The 17,936-nt window shown below is 36.6% G+C and overlaps 1 protein-coding gene across 2 annotated transcripts in view; it reads right to left on the bottom strand.

Moving 5' to 3' along the window:
* Positions 1 to 17,936, bottom strand: part of ARID4A (AT-rich interaction domain 4A) — a 75,129-nt gene that overhangs the window by 33,141 nt on the left and 24,052 nt on the right. For both annotated transcript variants that reach the window (XM_064292536.1, XM_003408493.4), the window contains exons 10-12: positions 16,962 to 17,038; positions 16,302 to 16,468; positions 594 to 666 (exon numbers count right to left, since the gene is read on the bottom strand). In XM_064292536.1, the coding sequence (XP_064148606.1) occupies positions 594 to 666; positions 16,302 to 16,468; positions 16,962 to 17,038 (317 nt within the window). The remainder of the gene's footprint in view (positions 1 to 593; positions 667 to 16,301; positions 16,469 to 16,961; positions 17,039 to 17,936) is intronic.

Raw genomic sequence — 17,936 nt, 5'->3', positions numbered from 1 at the left:
CTTGACAGCCAACAGGTTTTTTTTTTAAGGTGCTCTGGGTAGCGCAGATGGTTAACGTGCTCAGCTGCTGACCAAAAGGTTCAGGCTCAATACCACCCACAGGCACATCAGAAGAAAGGCCTGGAGATCTAATTCCAAAAAATCAGCTACTGAAAGCCCTTTTCTTCCGACTTTATTAGAAATCCTAACCTATTCACACAGGGTCTGATCTCACATTTTGTTTAATTTGTTGAGACCTGGGATCAGGCTAGGTTACCTTCTACAAATGTAGCACTGGTAATCAAGGGTATGCAAATTAACATTATGATTGGTCACTTTCTATTTCTGAAATAATATATTTCTTGGTTTTATAAGTTCCAGAGAAACTAAATTTAATTATAGTCACACTATTTTTCTACACATTTCTTCTCAAAATAGATATTAATAGTTTGATTTGAGTCCAAATATTTAACTATTGTCAGCTGTAACCGATTCTTATACTTTACCTGAAATCCATATCCATAGACCCATGACATAAACAAAAACAATGCTTAAGCCTAGAATGTAAAACTATAAAAGAGATGACTAAATTTAAGTAATTAGTATGGAAATACCTCTGTCTTCCATAAACTTATAAAGTTGTTGGAGGAAGTTGTCCCTCTCTTCAGGATCAAGTTCTTCCTCAGGCTGTAAAGATAAAATATACAAATGTATTGTACAGGGAATAGAAAAAGACTGCTTTTTATCTTTGTGAACGGAATATAAAGAGATAAAATTTTAATGAAATTGAAAAATATGAATTTTCTCATAGTCCTACAATGCCAGATTTTAAGTTGCATTTTAATCCAGTTATTTGATGCAACTGTCAAGATATACAATCTCTACCCTTCACCCCATTTGTCACTTTAAACCTACCCCTGAGAATCACCGTGGGGATTGAGAACAGCTATAAGGAAAAGACTCAGTAATGGGGGGAGGGTGTTAAGTTTTCACCTTGATTTTTTTTTTAAAAACTCACCCAAATATCTCGTGGCCCATATGAATATATTGGTAGATGAGCACAATAACGACAAATGTATTTATTATGTAAAAATAATCCACATACAAACATCAGAAGTTTTGTTATTTTTGAATGAATATAAACCAAAAGTTGCAAAGTCACAGTGGCAAACTTTTTTTGTCTGGATGCACAATATTTTAAAGATATTTAAGTTATTCATATAAATTTGATTTTGCCCCTGACCCCAATAACCCCTTTTTGACTCACACCCCTATGCTTTTCTCATTTCCCTTCCTGCATGGCCTCTCTAATTGACCTTGCAACCCCTGAAAATACAGCAGTGAGAATTATTTCTTAGGGAAGGAAAATGGACACGTAATTTCTAATTTAGTTGCTAAGAAAAATCTAATGGAAATTTTCCCATAAAAACAAGTATTTCTAAAAATATCTGTTTAAATTAAGTGTTACTTTTTACTAATTATATAGCCCTAATTATTTCTTCCTATGCTGCTATGGTCTCAGCTTTGGTCAAACAAATGGATTACGGTTTGCAATAAAGTATTGTAATAAACTACTTATAAACTAATATACTACAGAGAAACAAAACAGGGATATGTTTCTTCCATATAAATCATCATAATTCAATTTCAGAGTACTACTATTCTTGAAAGCAGAGAATACCAGAAGGATGTTTACCTGTGTTTTACTGACTATGCAAAGGCATTCGACAGTGTGGGTAATAACAAACTATGGATAACATTGCGAAGAATGGGAATTCTGGAACACTTAATTGTGCTCATGAGGAACCTTTACATAGATCAAGAGGCAGTTGTTCGGACAGAACAACGGGATACTCACTGGTTTAAAGTCAGGAAAGGTGTGCGTCAGGGTTGTATTCTTTCACCATACCTATTCAATCTGTATGCTGAGCAAATAATCTGAGAAGCTGGACTATATGAAGAAGAATGAGGCATCAGGATTGGAGGAAGACTCATTAACAACCTGCATTATGCACATGACACAACCTTGCTTGCTGAAAGTGAAGAGGACTTGAAGCACTTACTAATGAAGATCAAAGACCACAGCCTTCGGTATGGACTGCACCTCAACATAAAGAAAACAAAAATCCTCACAACTAGACCAATAAGCAACATCATGATAAACGGAGAAAAGAATGAAGTTGTCAAGGATTTCATTTTACTTGGATCCACAATCAACAGCCATGGAAGCAGCAGTCGGGAAATGAAAAGATGCACTGCATTGGGTAAATCTGCTGCAAAGGAACTCTTCAAAGTGTTGAAAAGCAAAGATGTCACCATGAAGACTCAGGTGCACTGACCCAAGCCATGGTATTTTCAATCACATCGTATACATGTGAAAGCTGGATAACGAATAAGGAAGACCAAAGAAGAATTGACACCTTTGAATTGTGGTGTTGGCGAAGAATATTGAATATACATGGACTGCCAAAAGAACAAACAAATCTGTCTTAGAAGAACTACAACCAGAATGCTCCTTAGAGCCACGGATGGCAAGACTGCGTCTTACATACTTTGGACACGTTGTCAGGAGGGATCAGTCCTTGGATAAGGACATCATACTTGGCAGAGTATAAGGTCAGCGGAAAAGAGGAAGACCCTCAACAAGGTGGACTGACGCAGTGGCAGCAACAATGAGCTCAAGCATAACAACGATTGTAAGGATGGCTCAGGACCAGGCAGTGTTTCATTCTGTTGTGCACAGGGTCGCTATGAGTTGGAAACGACTCGATGGCATCTAACAGCTACTCTATGTTCTAATAGAAGAATTTAGATTTCTGTCTTTTCAAAGCCATATCTAAACAAAAGGCAATGTCAGACAATAAATATTGAGTGTTCACTGATCAGAAGCATAGCAACGGGTCCTTTAAAATCATCTATTCTTCAAGAATTTTAATAGCTAATAATATAAAAAAAATAATATAGCCAGACTAAATAAACATGTAAGTAAAATGTATAATTAAAAAAACAGAAGGTGATCCAGCGAAAGGGAGTTAAGATCTTTTAGTATATTCTTTTTTTTTTTTCTTTTAGTAGGTTAGTTCAGAATAATTATTATCTTGGAATATTTTCAGTTTTGCCCATAGAGAGAAACTTAAGTCAAAGTTCTAGTTAGACTCAAAAATCAGCAATTCACAGAGTTCATAATCACTACAGAGTTAGTAGGGGTTGTTACTTAATGCTTACATCAAGAGATAGCTGTTTATTCTCTTTGCGAATTTAAAAATTCTGTATTCACAAGGTTATGAAAACAACAGTCAATGAGTTAACTCAAGAAAAAACGTAATCCAACAGCCCAAGAATAATTTAATATACTAATTTTAACTTTAAGGGCTTCCAGTAGGAAACAAATTTACATTGCGTATTATTATAGGTGGTAATATGAGTATATATGAGTAAATATCTATCCTACCAGATTATGAATTTTCTGACTTCAGACACTACATCTTCAAATGGAGTTCAAACATTTACAATGGCTACTATGAGTCAGGGACTGTGCAAAAGCACTGGGAATTAAAATGAAGAAAACTTGGTACTTTCTACTTTTGAGGAAACCCTGGTGGCATAGTGGTTAAGAACTACGGCTACTAACCAAAAGGTCAACAGTTCAAACCCACCAGGCACTCCTTAGAAACCCCATGGGGCAATTCTACTTTGTCCTATAGGATCACCAGGAGTCAAAATCAACTGGACAGCAACAGGTTTGGTTTTTTTTTTTTTTTTGGTTTTCTACTTTTAACACTCCGAGTCCAGCAGGGGGTGCAGAAATATAAAACAAGCCAATATGAAACAACATGATAAGTGTTGCAAGTATATAAAAGAATGCAGACGCAAGGTGAAGGAATGAATGGTTCTGTTGGGGGTGGAGTAGTGGTGGTGACAGTAAAGAAAGCCCCCATGTGCGATTAGTGGACAGCCTTAGAGCAAGAGCAAACAGCATAAGGAAGAGGCTGCAGAGGCACGCTGGGATTAGAAACTGACTTTTTAATTATATTCTAAAGATTCTGAACTTTATACTCTGGGTAGATGTGAGGTTTGAGAGACAAAGAGGAATTAGATCTGATTTGTGTTTTCAAAAGTTCTTTGACAAGAGTTAAGTTTGACAGACTGAAGGGAAAGGGAAGCTATCACAGCAGTCCACAAGGATGAGAATAAAAGTCTTGCCACCTGGTGATGGAAAGGTCACCCCTTGGAAAGAGGATGAGGGGGTGGGGAGAGCATGAAAGAGAGCATAAGATGCCAGTTGTTGCACATACCACCTGCCTGGAATTCACCTTTTCTTTTCCCAAGTTATCTGAAAATGAATGATTTTTCACTGAGAAATGGCACAAATTCTAGTGAAGAATGGACTTTCTGCCATTTTACTGGAAATACACTTTGTTATTCATTCTTTTTAATAAGATATACCTTCTTTTTTTGCTGAGCTACTAACTTACTTAGCTAGCAAGCCTACTATGCAGAATATTAATTAGGAAAGTGTACAGAAAAAGTGTTCGAATTGTCAAAATACATGTCACTAAAAGATGACACATTTTACACAAAGCCCCTTAGGCTCATGTAACTTGTACATAGTTCTAATAAGTAGGGGCTGGGATAGTTTCTTAGCACCTAACAGATTGGAGCCACAAAAATTGACATTTTAAGAGTGGGGAAGGGTGTAACTAAACTTTCTATTTGCGGTTTCCCTGTACTGTGTATTGTATACGAAGGTACACATCTTTTGTTGACGGGTATTTCATCTCTCAAGAACCCCTACAAGTATCCTTAAGGAGTTATCAATGATTACACAACTACGCCCACCTTTTTTATTATTATTATTCCAGTATACCATACTTATTTTTTCAATGCCAAAATACTGCTTTTTGTGAAATAATGCCATTTTGCGCAACAGCAGCTTCATTCGTTCTTCTTGATGCTGTCTATCACCCCTTGGCTGGTCATCTTCATTGGCTACCCCTTCTCACCCCATCACTGACACAAATGCATCACAAGTCCTCCCAACTCCTCTATTATTATCTCTTAGGATCCCTTGATCTCCCCTCCTCCGCTCTCCTATTGTTGTCAGCTGCTGCGGAGTCAGCCCAGGCTTATGGGGACCCCAGCACATTTACCATCGAGTCGATTCCAACCCCTGGCAACCCCATGTATGCAGAGCAGAAGTGCTCCATAGGGTTTTCATGGTTGTGACCTTTTAGAAGCAGATCACCAGGCCTGTCTTCCAAGGTGCCTCTGGGTGAGTTTGAACCAAAAACCTTTTGGCTAGTAGTTGAGCGCTTAAACTTTTGCACCACCCAGGGATGCCAATCCCTACCATCTCCAAAAAAAAGGCTGAGCAAAGAGCCAGAAGGAGGAAATTGGCAGATATCTTTAAGGGGGAATGTTAGGATAGCTGGCAGGGCCAACAATTAGGTTGGTGTGAGCAACTCCAAGCAGCTGGCCAGAGCAGGGGCAGTGCCCTGCAAGCTCCACTCAGGAAAGTTAAGCATTGTAAGAATTACATCCGAAGTGGTGGCTCTGAGGGCACCTCTGGGCTGAAGGACCAACACAAAGAAAGCAGCTCTACCGGTAGCTGCTTGTGCTTTTTTGTGTAAAACATTGAATTTAAAAGTATTAAACAGCCTTGCAAATTTTTAAAAATGTTAAACACCAAAACAACTTATGAAGGTAAATGCATAGAAGATTTGTAAACTGTATTCAACTACTTTAATTCAAGTGGAGAACTCTTTGATCTCTAACACTGAAGTCTGTTGGACTTTTAAAATCTCAGCTATTATTTATCATTTATCCATTTTCTGATTTTTTTTAACTTTCATTTATTTTTCCCGAAACCAAAAAAACCCAAACCTGTTGCCATCAAGTCAATGCTGCTTAAAGGAAAATGGGCAAAACAAAGAGGATACTCAGTGTAACATATCTCACACGTCAACAAGCAACTTCTGAGCAAGATCTTATGGGATGTTAGGAAAGAGCTAAAGGAGGTTCCCTATTGCTAGAGAATAGTGGAGGACAGAATGAAAAGGTGGACATGGGTCAAATCATAAAGGGCCAGAGTTACAAAGGCATATGATAAAATGCTAGACTTTATCCTAAACGTGCTGAAAACCACTGAAGGGCTTCCAACAGGAACCATCTATGTTTTAGAAAGGTGTCTACAGAGAAATGCATTGGAGGGGGAAAGAGATAGAAGAGAAAAGGTCAGTCAGAAGACACCCAAAATAAGTGGGGCAAAATATGAAGGAGTATTATTAGTCAAGAACTCTTACTGCAAGTAACAGTAAACTATCCCAAAGTGACTTAAGCCAAAAAGAATTAATTTATAAATTCACAAAATTATTTAAGAAAATGAGATTGTCTGTAACATATTGCCTGAGAAAAGGGATATCATGAAGGGAAGTTAGATACCTTATCCCATGGTTCCCTCCATAGCGAGCATTCTAGAACCTTAAAATAAATCAACACTTTGTTTCAAACAGTAATTTCCTACGATAATTGCATAACCTATGTTCATTCATTTATTCAGTGACTATTTAATGAAGTCTTAGTATGTGCCAAGCTCTGTGCTGCTAGCTGGTGGGTACTTATCTATACAGGTGGGAAAAGAGAGAGAAAAAGCCAACAAACTGACATCCTTTGCTTTCACAGACCTTACAATCTAGTGAGGACAAAATTTTCTTAAAACTCTGTGAAAACCTTGTGTAACCTCTCTAAACCTCAGTTTCCTCACTTAAAGAAATGGACATCTATAGATAAATCTACCATTAGTCTATCAGCTTGTCGCACTATGGTGGCTTGTGTGATGCTGAAAGCTATGCCATGGGTATTTCAAATATGACTTGAGAAGAGCTGCCCCCTCAAAGTAGAGTCAACCTTAATGATGCAGATGGAGTCAAGCTTTCCGGACCTTCCTTTGCTGATATGAACGATTCAAGACGAGAAGAAAACAGGTGCAAATATCCATTAATAATTGGAACGTGGAATGTACAAAGTATGAATCTAGGAAAATTGGAACTGTCAAAAATGAAATGGAACACATAAAGATCGATATCCTAGGCATTAGTGAGCTGAAATGGACTGGTATTGGCCATTCTGAATTGGACAATCATATGGTTTACTATGCTGGGAACGACAAATGGAAGAGGGGTGGCATCGTATTCATCATCAAAAAGATCATTTCAAGGTCTCTCCTGAACTAATGCTGTCAGTGACAGAATAATATACACACACCTACAAGGTAGACCAGTTAATTCAGCTTTTATTCAAATTTACACACCAACCACTAATGCCAAAGATGAAGAAACTGAAGATTTTTACCAGCTTTTGAGGTCTGAGATTGATCAAACTTGCAATCAAGATGCATAAACAATTATTAGTGATTAGAATGCAAAAGTTGGAAACAAAGAAGAAAGACTGGTAGTTGGAAAATATGGCCTTGGTGACAGAAATAATGCCAGAGATTGTATAGAATTTAACAAGACATACTCATTGCAGATACTTTTTTTCAACACTATACACGTGGACCTCGCCAGATGGAATACACAGTAATCGAATCGACTACATCTGTGGAAAGAGATGATGGAGAAGTTCAATGTCATCAGTCAGAACAAGGCCAGAGGCCGACTGCAGAACAGACCATCAATTGCTCATGTGCAAGTTCAAGTTACAACTGAAGAAAATTAAAACAAGTCCACAATAGCCCAAGTATGACCTTGAGTATACCCCATCTGAATTTACAGACCGTCTCAAGAATATATTTGATGTACTGAATACTAATGACCAAAGACAAGTTGTAGGATGACATCAAGGACATCATACATGAAGAAAGCAAAAGGTCATTAAAAAGACAGGTAAGAAAGAAAAGACCAAAATGGATGTCAGAAGAGACTCTGAAACTTACTCTTGAACGTAGCAAATGGAAGACATGATGAAGTAAAAGAGGTGAACACAAGTTCTCAAAGGGCGGCTTGAGAAGACAAAGCACTATAAATGAAGTGTGCAAAGAACCTGAATTAGAAAACCAAAAAGGAAGAGCATGCTCATTTCTTAAGCTGAAAGAACTGAAGAAAAAAATTCAAGGCTTAAGTTACAATTTTGAAGGATTTTATGGGCAAAATATTGAATAACATGGGAGGCATCAAAAGAAGATGGAAGGAATACACAGTCACTGTACCAGAAAGAATTGGGCAACATTCAATCATTTCTGGAGGTAGCATATAATCAAGAACCAATAGTACTAAAAGAAGAAGTCTGAGCCGCACTCAAGGCAATAGTGAAAAACAAGGCTCCAGGAACTGACAGAATACCAACTAAGATGTTTCAGCAAACAGATGTAACACTAGAAATGCTCACTCGTTTATGCCAAGAAATTTGGAAGACGGCTACCTAGCCAACTGACTGAAAGAGATCCATAAATCTGTGCCCATCCCAAAGAAAGGTAATCCAAGAAAATGCAGAAATTATCAAACAATATCATTAATATCACACGCAAGTAAAATTTTGCTGAAGATCATTCAAAAGCGGCTACAGCAGTAAAATTGACGGAGAACTGCCAGAAATTCATGCCAGATTCAGAAGAGGATGTGGAACAGGATATATCACTGCTGATGTCAGCTGTATCCTGGATGAAAGCACAGAATACCAGAAAGACATTTACCTGTGTTTTATTGATTATGCAAAGGCATTCGACCGTGTGGAATCATCACAAGTTACAGATAACACTGTGGAGAATGAGAATTCCCAAACACTTAACTGTCCTCAGAAACCCTGGTGGCATAGTGTTTACGAGCTATGGCTGCTAACCAAAAGGTCGGCAGTCTGAATCCACCAGGTGCTCCCTGGAAACTTATGGGGCAGTTCTACTCTGTCCTATAGGGTCACTATGAGTCAGAATAAACTCGACGGCAACAGGTTTGGGGGTAATTGTGCTCATGAGGAACCTATACATAAACCAAGAAGTAGTCGTTCGAACAAGTGGATACTGCGTGGTTTCATATCAGGAAAGGTGTGCATCAGGACTGTATCCTTTCACCATACTTATTCAATCAGTATGCTGAGTAAACAATCCAAGAAGCTGGACTATATGAAGAAGAAACAGGCATCAGGGTTGGAGGAAGACTAACAACCTGTGATATGGAGATGACATAACCTTGCTTGCTGAAAGGGAAGAGGACTTAAAGCACTTACTGATTAAGATCAAAGACTGCAGCCTTTGGTATGGATTATACCTCAACATAAAGAAAACAAATTTTTACAACTGGACCAATAAGCAACATCATGATAAACAGAAAAAATGTTCAAGTTGTCAAGAATTTTATTTTACTTGGATCCACAATCAATGCCCATGGAAGCCTCAGTTAAGAAATCAAACAACACATTGCACTGGGCAAATCTGCTGCAAAAGTGTTAAAAAGCAAAGATGCCACTTTGAGGACAAAGGTGCACCTGACCCAAGTCATGGTATTTTCAATTGCTGCATATGCATGAAAATGCTGGACAATGAATAAGGAAGAATGGAGAAGAATTGATGCCTTTGAACTATGGTGTTAGCTAAAAATACTGAATGTAACATGGACTGCCAGAGGAACGAACAGATTTGTCTTGGAAGAAGTACATCCAGAATGCTGCTTAGAAGCGAGGATGGTGAGACTTCGTCTCACATATTTTGGACATGTTATCAGGAGGGACCAGTCCCTGAAGAAAGACATCATGTTTGGTAAGGTAGAGGTCAGCGAAAAAGAGGAAGACCCTCAATGAGATGGACTGACACAGTGGCTACAACAATGGCTCAAACACAGCAACGATTGTGAGGATGGCACAGGACTGGGCAGTATTTCATACTACTGTACACAGGGTCACTCAGAGCTGGAAGCGACTCGACAGCAGCTAACAACGATAGATATCTTCACAAGCTACTCTGAGGATTAAATAAACAGTCTTGGTTAAAAAAAAAAAGTTAAATTCTAAGAACAGAAAATTACTGTGTGGTCATCTTTATTTGTTTATATCGCCACAAAAGGTAACTATTTTAGCAGTGGTATAATGAAAGGCATCTTATTGATGATGCATGCTCTGGTACACAGATATGCAATGAGATCTGCAAACTTAAAAACTTACTTAAACTAAAAAAGAAAGAAGAAAACAAAAAATAACAGTCTTCTAACTCAGGTGATCCATAGGGCAAAATGACTCGTTAGGGTATCAATGAGCCAGTCTCAAATAGAAGTCTAAAAAATTGTCCAAGAAAGATATCATATGTAAAAATTGACAGATGACTATCTAGATTTTAGAGGAAAAAAAAAATGAGAGGAAACATTTACAATCTTAATAGGCCTAGATCATTTGGTGTAAAGGCTAAAAGCATTGTATTACAAGTATATAGTAGTTAAATCTTGAGTTAAATAATGTCCAGTATACTACTTTTATGAAGGGACAGCATTATGCAATACGTTTTAGAAATACTTCAATCCAAAAGAATAAAAACTACAACCACTTCTGTGCCTGAAAATTATTTCATTCCTAAAGGAATCCCATTTATATTTTCAGTTAAAAAAAATTTAAATCCTCATCATTTTTGAACTAAATCTTTTCTTATATCCTACATAATCTTAAATCTTAAAATATAATTAGGATTTTTTAAAACATACTTTAGGTACAGTACACAGAATAGATTGGAGGAGGCTCAGCCATGTACACAGGAAAGCTTGTGTGGATGCTGCTGCACTAGTCCATGTAAAAGAGAATAGTGGCTTGGACTAGGGTGGCAGAGAGTAAAACTGAGGGAAGTGAACAAATTTGAGAGCTATTCAAGTAGGTATGACAGAAAGGATTTGGTGTCTCATCAGATATGGGGGGAGTCAAGGTAGTTGGTTGGAAGGTGGTTCATTTCAACTGAATCAGGGAAAGGATAGGGTTGAGGGGTAAAAATGAGCACAGTCTTGCACACATGGAGCTCTGTCTGGTGCAGTGGTTAATCACTTGGCTGCAAACTGAAAGGTCAAAGGTTTAAATCCACCAGCTGCTCTCTGGAAGGAAGACATGGGAGTCTGCTTCTGTAAAGATTTATAGCCCTGGAAACCCTATGGGGCAGTTTTACTCTGTCCTACAGGGTTGCTATGAGTTGGAATCGACTCCATGGCAATGGGTTTGGTTTTGGTTTTCTTGTACATACTGAGTTTGAGTGTTTACAAGACAAGAAGAAATCCTCAACAGACAGTTTGAAATAAACATCTGCAGTTAAGACACATCTTTGATGCAGATATGGATTTGGAGTCATTTTATCATTTAGGTAGGAGGTAAACCAGAAAAAACTGTTACGTCAGAGATGTCAAGTGAAAGGCGTTGAGTACTACTAAGTATTTTAAATAAGATCAAGACAAAAATTCATTGGATTCAGTACAAAAACTTGTTGGAGGTCACTGATGAAGTCAGTAAAGCTGTTTTAGCTATGGTGGGGGTACAAGCCACACTACAGTGTGAGCTGGATGTCAGGAAATAGAATAGTGTATACGACCCAGCAACTTAGCCATGAGGGAGAAGGGCAAGATCTGGACGGGAAAGGGGGACCGTTAGGTTGGGAGGGATGTGATCTGCTTTAAGAAGCTGATGGAAGGATACAATAAAAAGGAAGAGGTTATGCAGAAAAAGAAGAAATAGTTGACAGCCTAAGATTTTCTGAAAGGCAGACAGGAATAAGATCCAGAGCACAAACGGAGGGACTGGTTTTAGAGGAGGACAGCAAATTTTCAATTATATCTTGATGGAAGGAGAGCCAGCAGATGGGGTTTATTTAGAATATGTTCCCTCCCATCTGAAGTTCTATTCTCCTGTAGTTGAAGTTGAGTGGGGGTAGGATTGGTAGTTTAATGGAGGAGATTAATGATTTGATTACAGAAACTGGGACTTGACCAGTAGCATTGAAGTCCCAGTGAAATCTGAATATCGTAAAATTTAGAGTGGTACCATTCTTCCCTGTTGTACATGGAGAGAAAGTTTCAGGGATGATATAAAATGTCATGATATATTCATTGTGTGGTAAGACAGTTTTATCATTTCAGAAAACAGTTTAACAACTTGCCTAAAGTAATTACATGTCTCTTGTACTACATCAGGAAACCCTGGTGGCGTAGTGGTTAAGTGCTACAGCTCTTAACCAGGAGGTCGGCAGTTCAAATCTGCCAGGTGCTCCTTGGAAACTCTATGGAGGAGTTCTACTCTGTCCTATAGGGTCGCTATGAGTGGGAATCGACTTGACGGCAGTGGGTTTGGGTTTTTTTGGTTGTGTATTACATCAGACTTAAGTGAGATTAGCAATTTTTTCCTCCTTTTGAAAAAGAGCAAGATGTGGTTTGGATGCTACCAAATCCAAGTTCTTAAAATCGGTCAACTCTCTCATACTGCCACAATTATACAATACTTGGGTATGAGAAGTGTTTTCTTAAGATTCATTTCCATTTTTAAAAATGTATCTGTATTTATGTGTACAAATGTATAATCATCAATAATCTGATGAGGTGATCCTTAATTTACTAGAGTCTGACCCTAACACTGTGAAGAAAGGTTTTGCTCAACACAGTAGGTCATTTTTACTTGCTTGTTTAATAGGTTAAACTTTAGCAAATAAATCACTGTATTTTAGTGCAAGCTAAAGTCTCAATTATTCACTGAATGCTGACTTCATAGAATTTGCTTAAAAACATTTGGTTGGCCGTTCGAGTTATTAAACCAAAAATATTAAAGCTACATTTAAAATTTTCTTTAAATGTTACCGACACAGCACGCTTTCCCGAATTATCTAGCACTTACTGTCTGTGTAAACACACATACCACACACTTGTACCCTAAGTTACCTTGAATGATCACTAACAAATACCTTTACAACTATCTACAAAAAGGCATAAATTAGTAGGTACAAACAACGCTTAACTTAAACATTAAAAAGAAAAAAATTGTATTATGTTTCCACGAATTAAGAAGGATAAAAAAGCTAGTCAAACTCCTTCTGAGAGTCAGTCTTCTCAACAACCAGAGAGCTCCCCTATATTCAACCAAAAGTGAGTAAATGTTGGGAGTTAATGAACTGATATCATTATTTATGTTCACATGGACTTTCTAATCAATTTCAAAGCTTAAAAGACAATGCATTAATATCTTTCTAACAAAAATTTTCTTAACAAAATACTTTTAAGGAATACCCACAAACGTATTCTCCAGGGCCTTTTTCAATACAATTATCAACTGGTTAAAATTTTAGACATCAATATGGATAGGACCTACTTCCTCTCAGATTCTCAAGTCTTTTCCCTCCCAGTGACAGCATGAGATATATTTCTTGTATTCAAATCCTGAAATACTAATGCCTAGTTATTCGAAATACTATTGAATAGAAAGATACTCCTCCATGGTAAAGCCACTGAATCTTAAACCTCCTTATCAAGGTTATGTTAGGGTACTCAAAACATCCTATATAAAAACAATGCCCACTGCCCATAAACACTGCAGAAGTATTTAACACTTGTATGATTCTACTGCATAGAATTTCTTCAGATACTACAAACACCAAATGACAGGTGAAAGTATTATTGTAATGTTTTACAAAATGCCATATCTATTTGGTCATCATAGGCTGTGTTAAATCTTCATGAAATGCATAGCATCATTACATTTCGGGGAGAATATGATCTTCTGTAAGACAATACAACAGCTTAGTCTCACTTGTGCGGCCAAGGCCTATAATGACTAAGCCAGGTAGGCCCTGGCTTACCAAATTTTTATTCACCTTACACCATACCCATTTCCCCTTTTCCTTTTGTGTATGTAGCTTAAAGTGCTTTTCAGTTTATCAATGTATTAAGTTTAAAAGAAAATTAGTGTTCAGAACAAGTTAGAATGATTCAGCAACTGAATTTTAAATCCAAGAGCAAGAAATGCAGCTGATATTTTTCCCCTAAAGCAACTAAAATCCCACTCTAGAATATCTACCTGTATGGCCAAAAGAAAAAGAATCAGTTTCTGTCAAGTACTTTAATAAACTGAAGGCTAAGAAACTGGCCATCTGAAAGATAATTTAAAATAATAATCATCTAAATCAGTGCCTGAATTTTGTGATTTGCCTGTTATGTTTCAGAAAATGAAAAGCATCCTGGTTTTTAACAGGTTCATATTTTAAGCAATACATTTTCAAAAGATACTTTCCTTAAAAGGGTCCTTACCTTTTTAAATTTCTTTACTTATTCCCTGCAAACAATAGGTAACAGAGCTTTACCTCTGTTCTTCATTCTTTCTTACTAATGTTTACTCAGCTTGAATAAAACATTATAATGTTTATGAAATTAATATTTATAAGAGCACCATTTACTTAGATTTTATAGCCACCCTCCCAATCTTACTACAAAGCTCTTTTTACCCTCTTTGTTTAAAATTTCAGGTCTTTTAGGAGGGGGGAGACAGGAAGCATAAATTCTGAAACGGATACTAATTAAAAGTATTAGCAAAAATAAAGAGACTAATCTTTTTTCAATATTTGGCAATACAGGGTCCTAAGTAATGTTATGGAAAAAACAAAAGCAAAAACCACAGGCTGCAACAGTTCACACCCTGAAAATGTGGCCTGAAAACATATAATTTATAAAGACAGATTAGAAACAAAAAACATTTAATATTCAGACTTTAAATCCTGACTTTTGCCAAACTGTCTCATCATTTCAATATCTATCTTATTTTTCAGGAAAACAGCCTTCTTCCTCTGATTTTCTAAAAATAGATTCCTACTGTCTTTTTGCACAAGAAACAATTACGCTTGGCTAGGAGTCCTACCGTACCAGCCACATCATCAATACCTTAATTCTTATTTAACCCCATTTTTGGCAACCAAATGATAACTAAATATACCAAAAAAAAAAAAAAAAAATTCTTACCTATATGCTGCATTTTCTTTCAAATGCAAAATGGTTAGATTCCCCTTCTACTTAATCAGTACAGTGTCTGGACATTTTTTCAGTCTGACTTGCAAATATCTGCTGTCCCTCTTAGGGCATAGCATCCGCAGGGTTATACAACACTACTTACATTCTCTTCCACATAAAAATCAGACATTACATGAAAGGAAAAGAAAGACAGCCCATTTCAAAGCATCTGGCAAACCTCCATTGGCAACCTGCCAAGCCTCTGCTAAACCTTCCTGTCTTTCCGAGCATGCTCACTTAAAACCAACAGCACGTTACTATGGCAACTCTGTAGGCAGCCTGTAAGTATGAACCGCCATTCTGATTTCTGAGTGCAAAAACCAAATACTGCAGGGGAAGTAAAAGCAAAGAAATATCTTACGCCCTTCATCACATACAAGTATACTCATTTTATTTCATAAATTCATAGCGCTATAAGTAAAACAGAAACGAGTACCCCACACTTTTGCAGGCAAATATTTTTCATGCTCAATAGGCCCTCATTTTCAGTGAACTCATTCTCTTTGTCTTACCCCTAATCCCCTTCGCCCTATAAGAGCCAAAAATATACTGGACAGTTTATCCCATTTGACAAAACACTATAGAACAAACAGACAATAATATTCACATAAGCAATTATGTGGTACTCAATGGATTATTTCATAAATTACATATATATATAAATAACAAGACAGTATTACAATGAACGCCACATTTATAAAATACTATCTAAATCTCTTCTAAGAGTTATCAAACTGCTAGACGAAATAGTCTTTGGGTTTGAGTGGGACTTTTTTTGCCCCAAGCATCCTTGAGATATTATGAAATATCTCAAAAAGATAAGGTTTTGATGTTAAGGCAGACTAGAGCTGGATTCAAATCCCTGTTCTCCACATTTTAGCTGTGCCACCTTGGAAAAGTTACTTAACCTTTCTGAGGCTTCTTCCTCATTTTATTTATTTACCTTTATTTTTAAAGATAATAACAGTTACTTTACATGGTAGCAGCTTGAATGAGTTAACACAATAAACATAAAAGTGACATTTCTTTCCCCCTTGGTTGTCTGATAAAAACCTTTAGGAAACCAATCTGCATTTGTTAGTTCTTTTACTTAAAAAGTACTTCTTTGTAACCTCTCACTCACTCAAAATTAGCTACGATTTGACCACTAAGCTATAAGCCAAAACGGTTCTCCCAAAAGAAAAAGATAAAAGCTCCCCCTGAAAAATAAAGTGAAGCTAGAAAAGGACAGAAACAAATAACAGAGAATCTAAGCAGATGAAAAATACATGAAGATATTATTTTTACTGAAGAGTATCCCATATGTCCTTAATTGTTATAACCTACCACCTCCTCTTCTTCCTTTTTGGCCTCTTTTTCCTTCTCTTCATCATTTTCTTCAGCCGGGCCATCTTCATCATCACTACTGGATGACTCAAGGATTTCATTCATATCCATTTTCCAATTGTCAGGAACAGCTCTTGTTTTTAAGAAAATGCTTGCTTTTTGAAGCCCTAGGAGTGAAAATATACTTCAGCAGTTGTTAGGAAATTGGCAGCATAGGATAAAAGAAAAAGCCTAACAGTCAGATTCAGAAGACCTGGATTCAAATTTAGCTGTCACTTACTAACTTGACAGCCCAACCAGGACACTTGATCTCTGTTTCCTATTTCAAAAATAATGACAATAATACCTATCTCAAAGAATTGTTTTAAAGATAAAAATGATAAAATAAGCTTGAGCATATTTCATACATTATAAAGGTATACAAATGTTTGTTACTACTCTAGGGAATACTGATAACCTTAACGGTAAAACATGAAAACCTATCTAAAAATTACAATTTAAGTATTCCACCTAGACAGTAAAAAAATGGCCATCAAATAAGAGTGGATATGAACTCTAAATAGTTAAAATGGAACCAGAGATTATTCATTCCTGCTTTAGTCACTATTTTCCTTATAAAACCGCATCATGAAATTATAAATTGATTCATCATTATTTTACCTGGTTTAGCAGAGAGCTCAGATGCAGGTAGATTGAGAATGTCTACTTCTTTGATGTCCTTTCTTGCTATAGAGTAACTAATTATAGGGAAGAATAAAGGGGAGGGGAACTATTTATTAAATAAAAATTATCACTTATATAGTCCATGTTAACATATAGAAAAATATAAACCTCAAAATCAAAATTACTTTGTCTATAAAATGTTTTCAAAAAGATCATGTACATCCTAATCCTCAATAAAGGGAAAGAGATAAATGCAAAGCTAATACCTTAACTCTAAAGAGCCATATACTATGGAAGTACACTATTTTGAGACTCTCACATTCAATGCTTCAGTCTATACAACCCTCCTAAAGACCGTATGAGGTTAATTTATGGCATTGTGATGTTTTCAATACTTGTAGGCAATAATGTCTATTTTGATGTATATTATTCTTAAATGTATTATTTATTTTAACAAAAATAATGGCAATATTAAAAAAGCTGTATCATTGTAAGGAGCCCTGGTAGCACAAAGGTTAAGCGCTCAGCTGCTAACTGAAAAGCTGGTGGTTCAAGCCTACCCAGTGGTTCCGCAAGAGAAAGGCCTGGTGACCTGCTTCTGTAAACACTACAGCCAAGGAAACCCTATAGGGTAATTCTATGCAGTCACATGGGATCACTATGAGCTGGAATCTACTCGACAGCACCCAACAACAATATATCACTGTATGATATATTACGGATTCTTTTTTTAAACAGAATTATAACTCTCTCCATATACCTGTATTTGTACATGTGCGTGTATTTAATTTTAAATTATTTCTTTTGGAAACAAAGCAGAAATGAGGTTAGAGAAAATTTCGAAAAACTTGGTTTTTAATAAGAAAAAATTAATTATTTTAGATACTATAAATTCTACTAAAAATTAAGCTTCCTAGTTCATAATATAAAAGTACACTGAGAAAATCCACACAATGCTTTATGAAAAAAAAA

The sequence above is a fragment of the Loxodonta africana genome, chromosome 10 (genome assembly GCF_030014295.1).
Source record: "Loxodonta africana isolate mLoxAfr1 chromosome 10, mLoxAfr1.hap2, whole genome shotgun sequence".
Lineage (NCBI taxonomy): Eukaryota > Metazoa > Chordata > Mammalia > Proboscidea > Elephantidae > Loxodonta > Loxodonta africana.
Note: the sequence above shows the minus strand (reverse complement) of the source record. Positions and strands in the feature narration are given on the sequence as shown.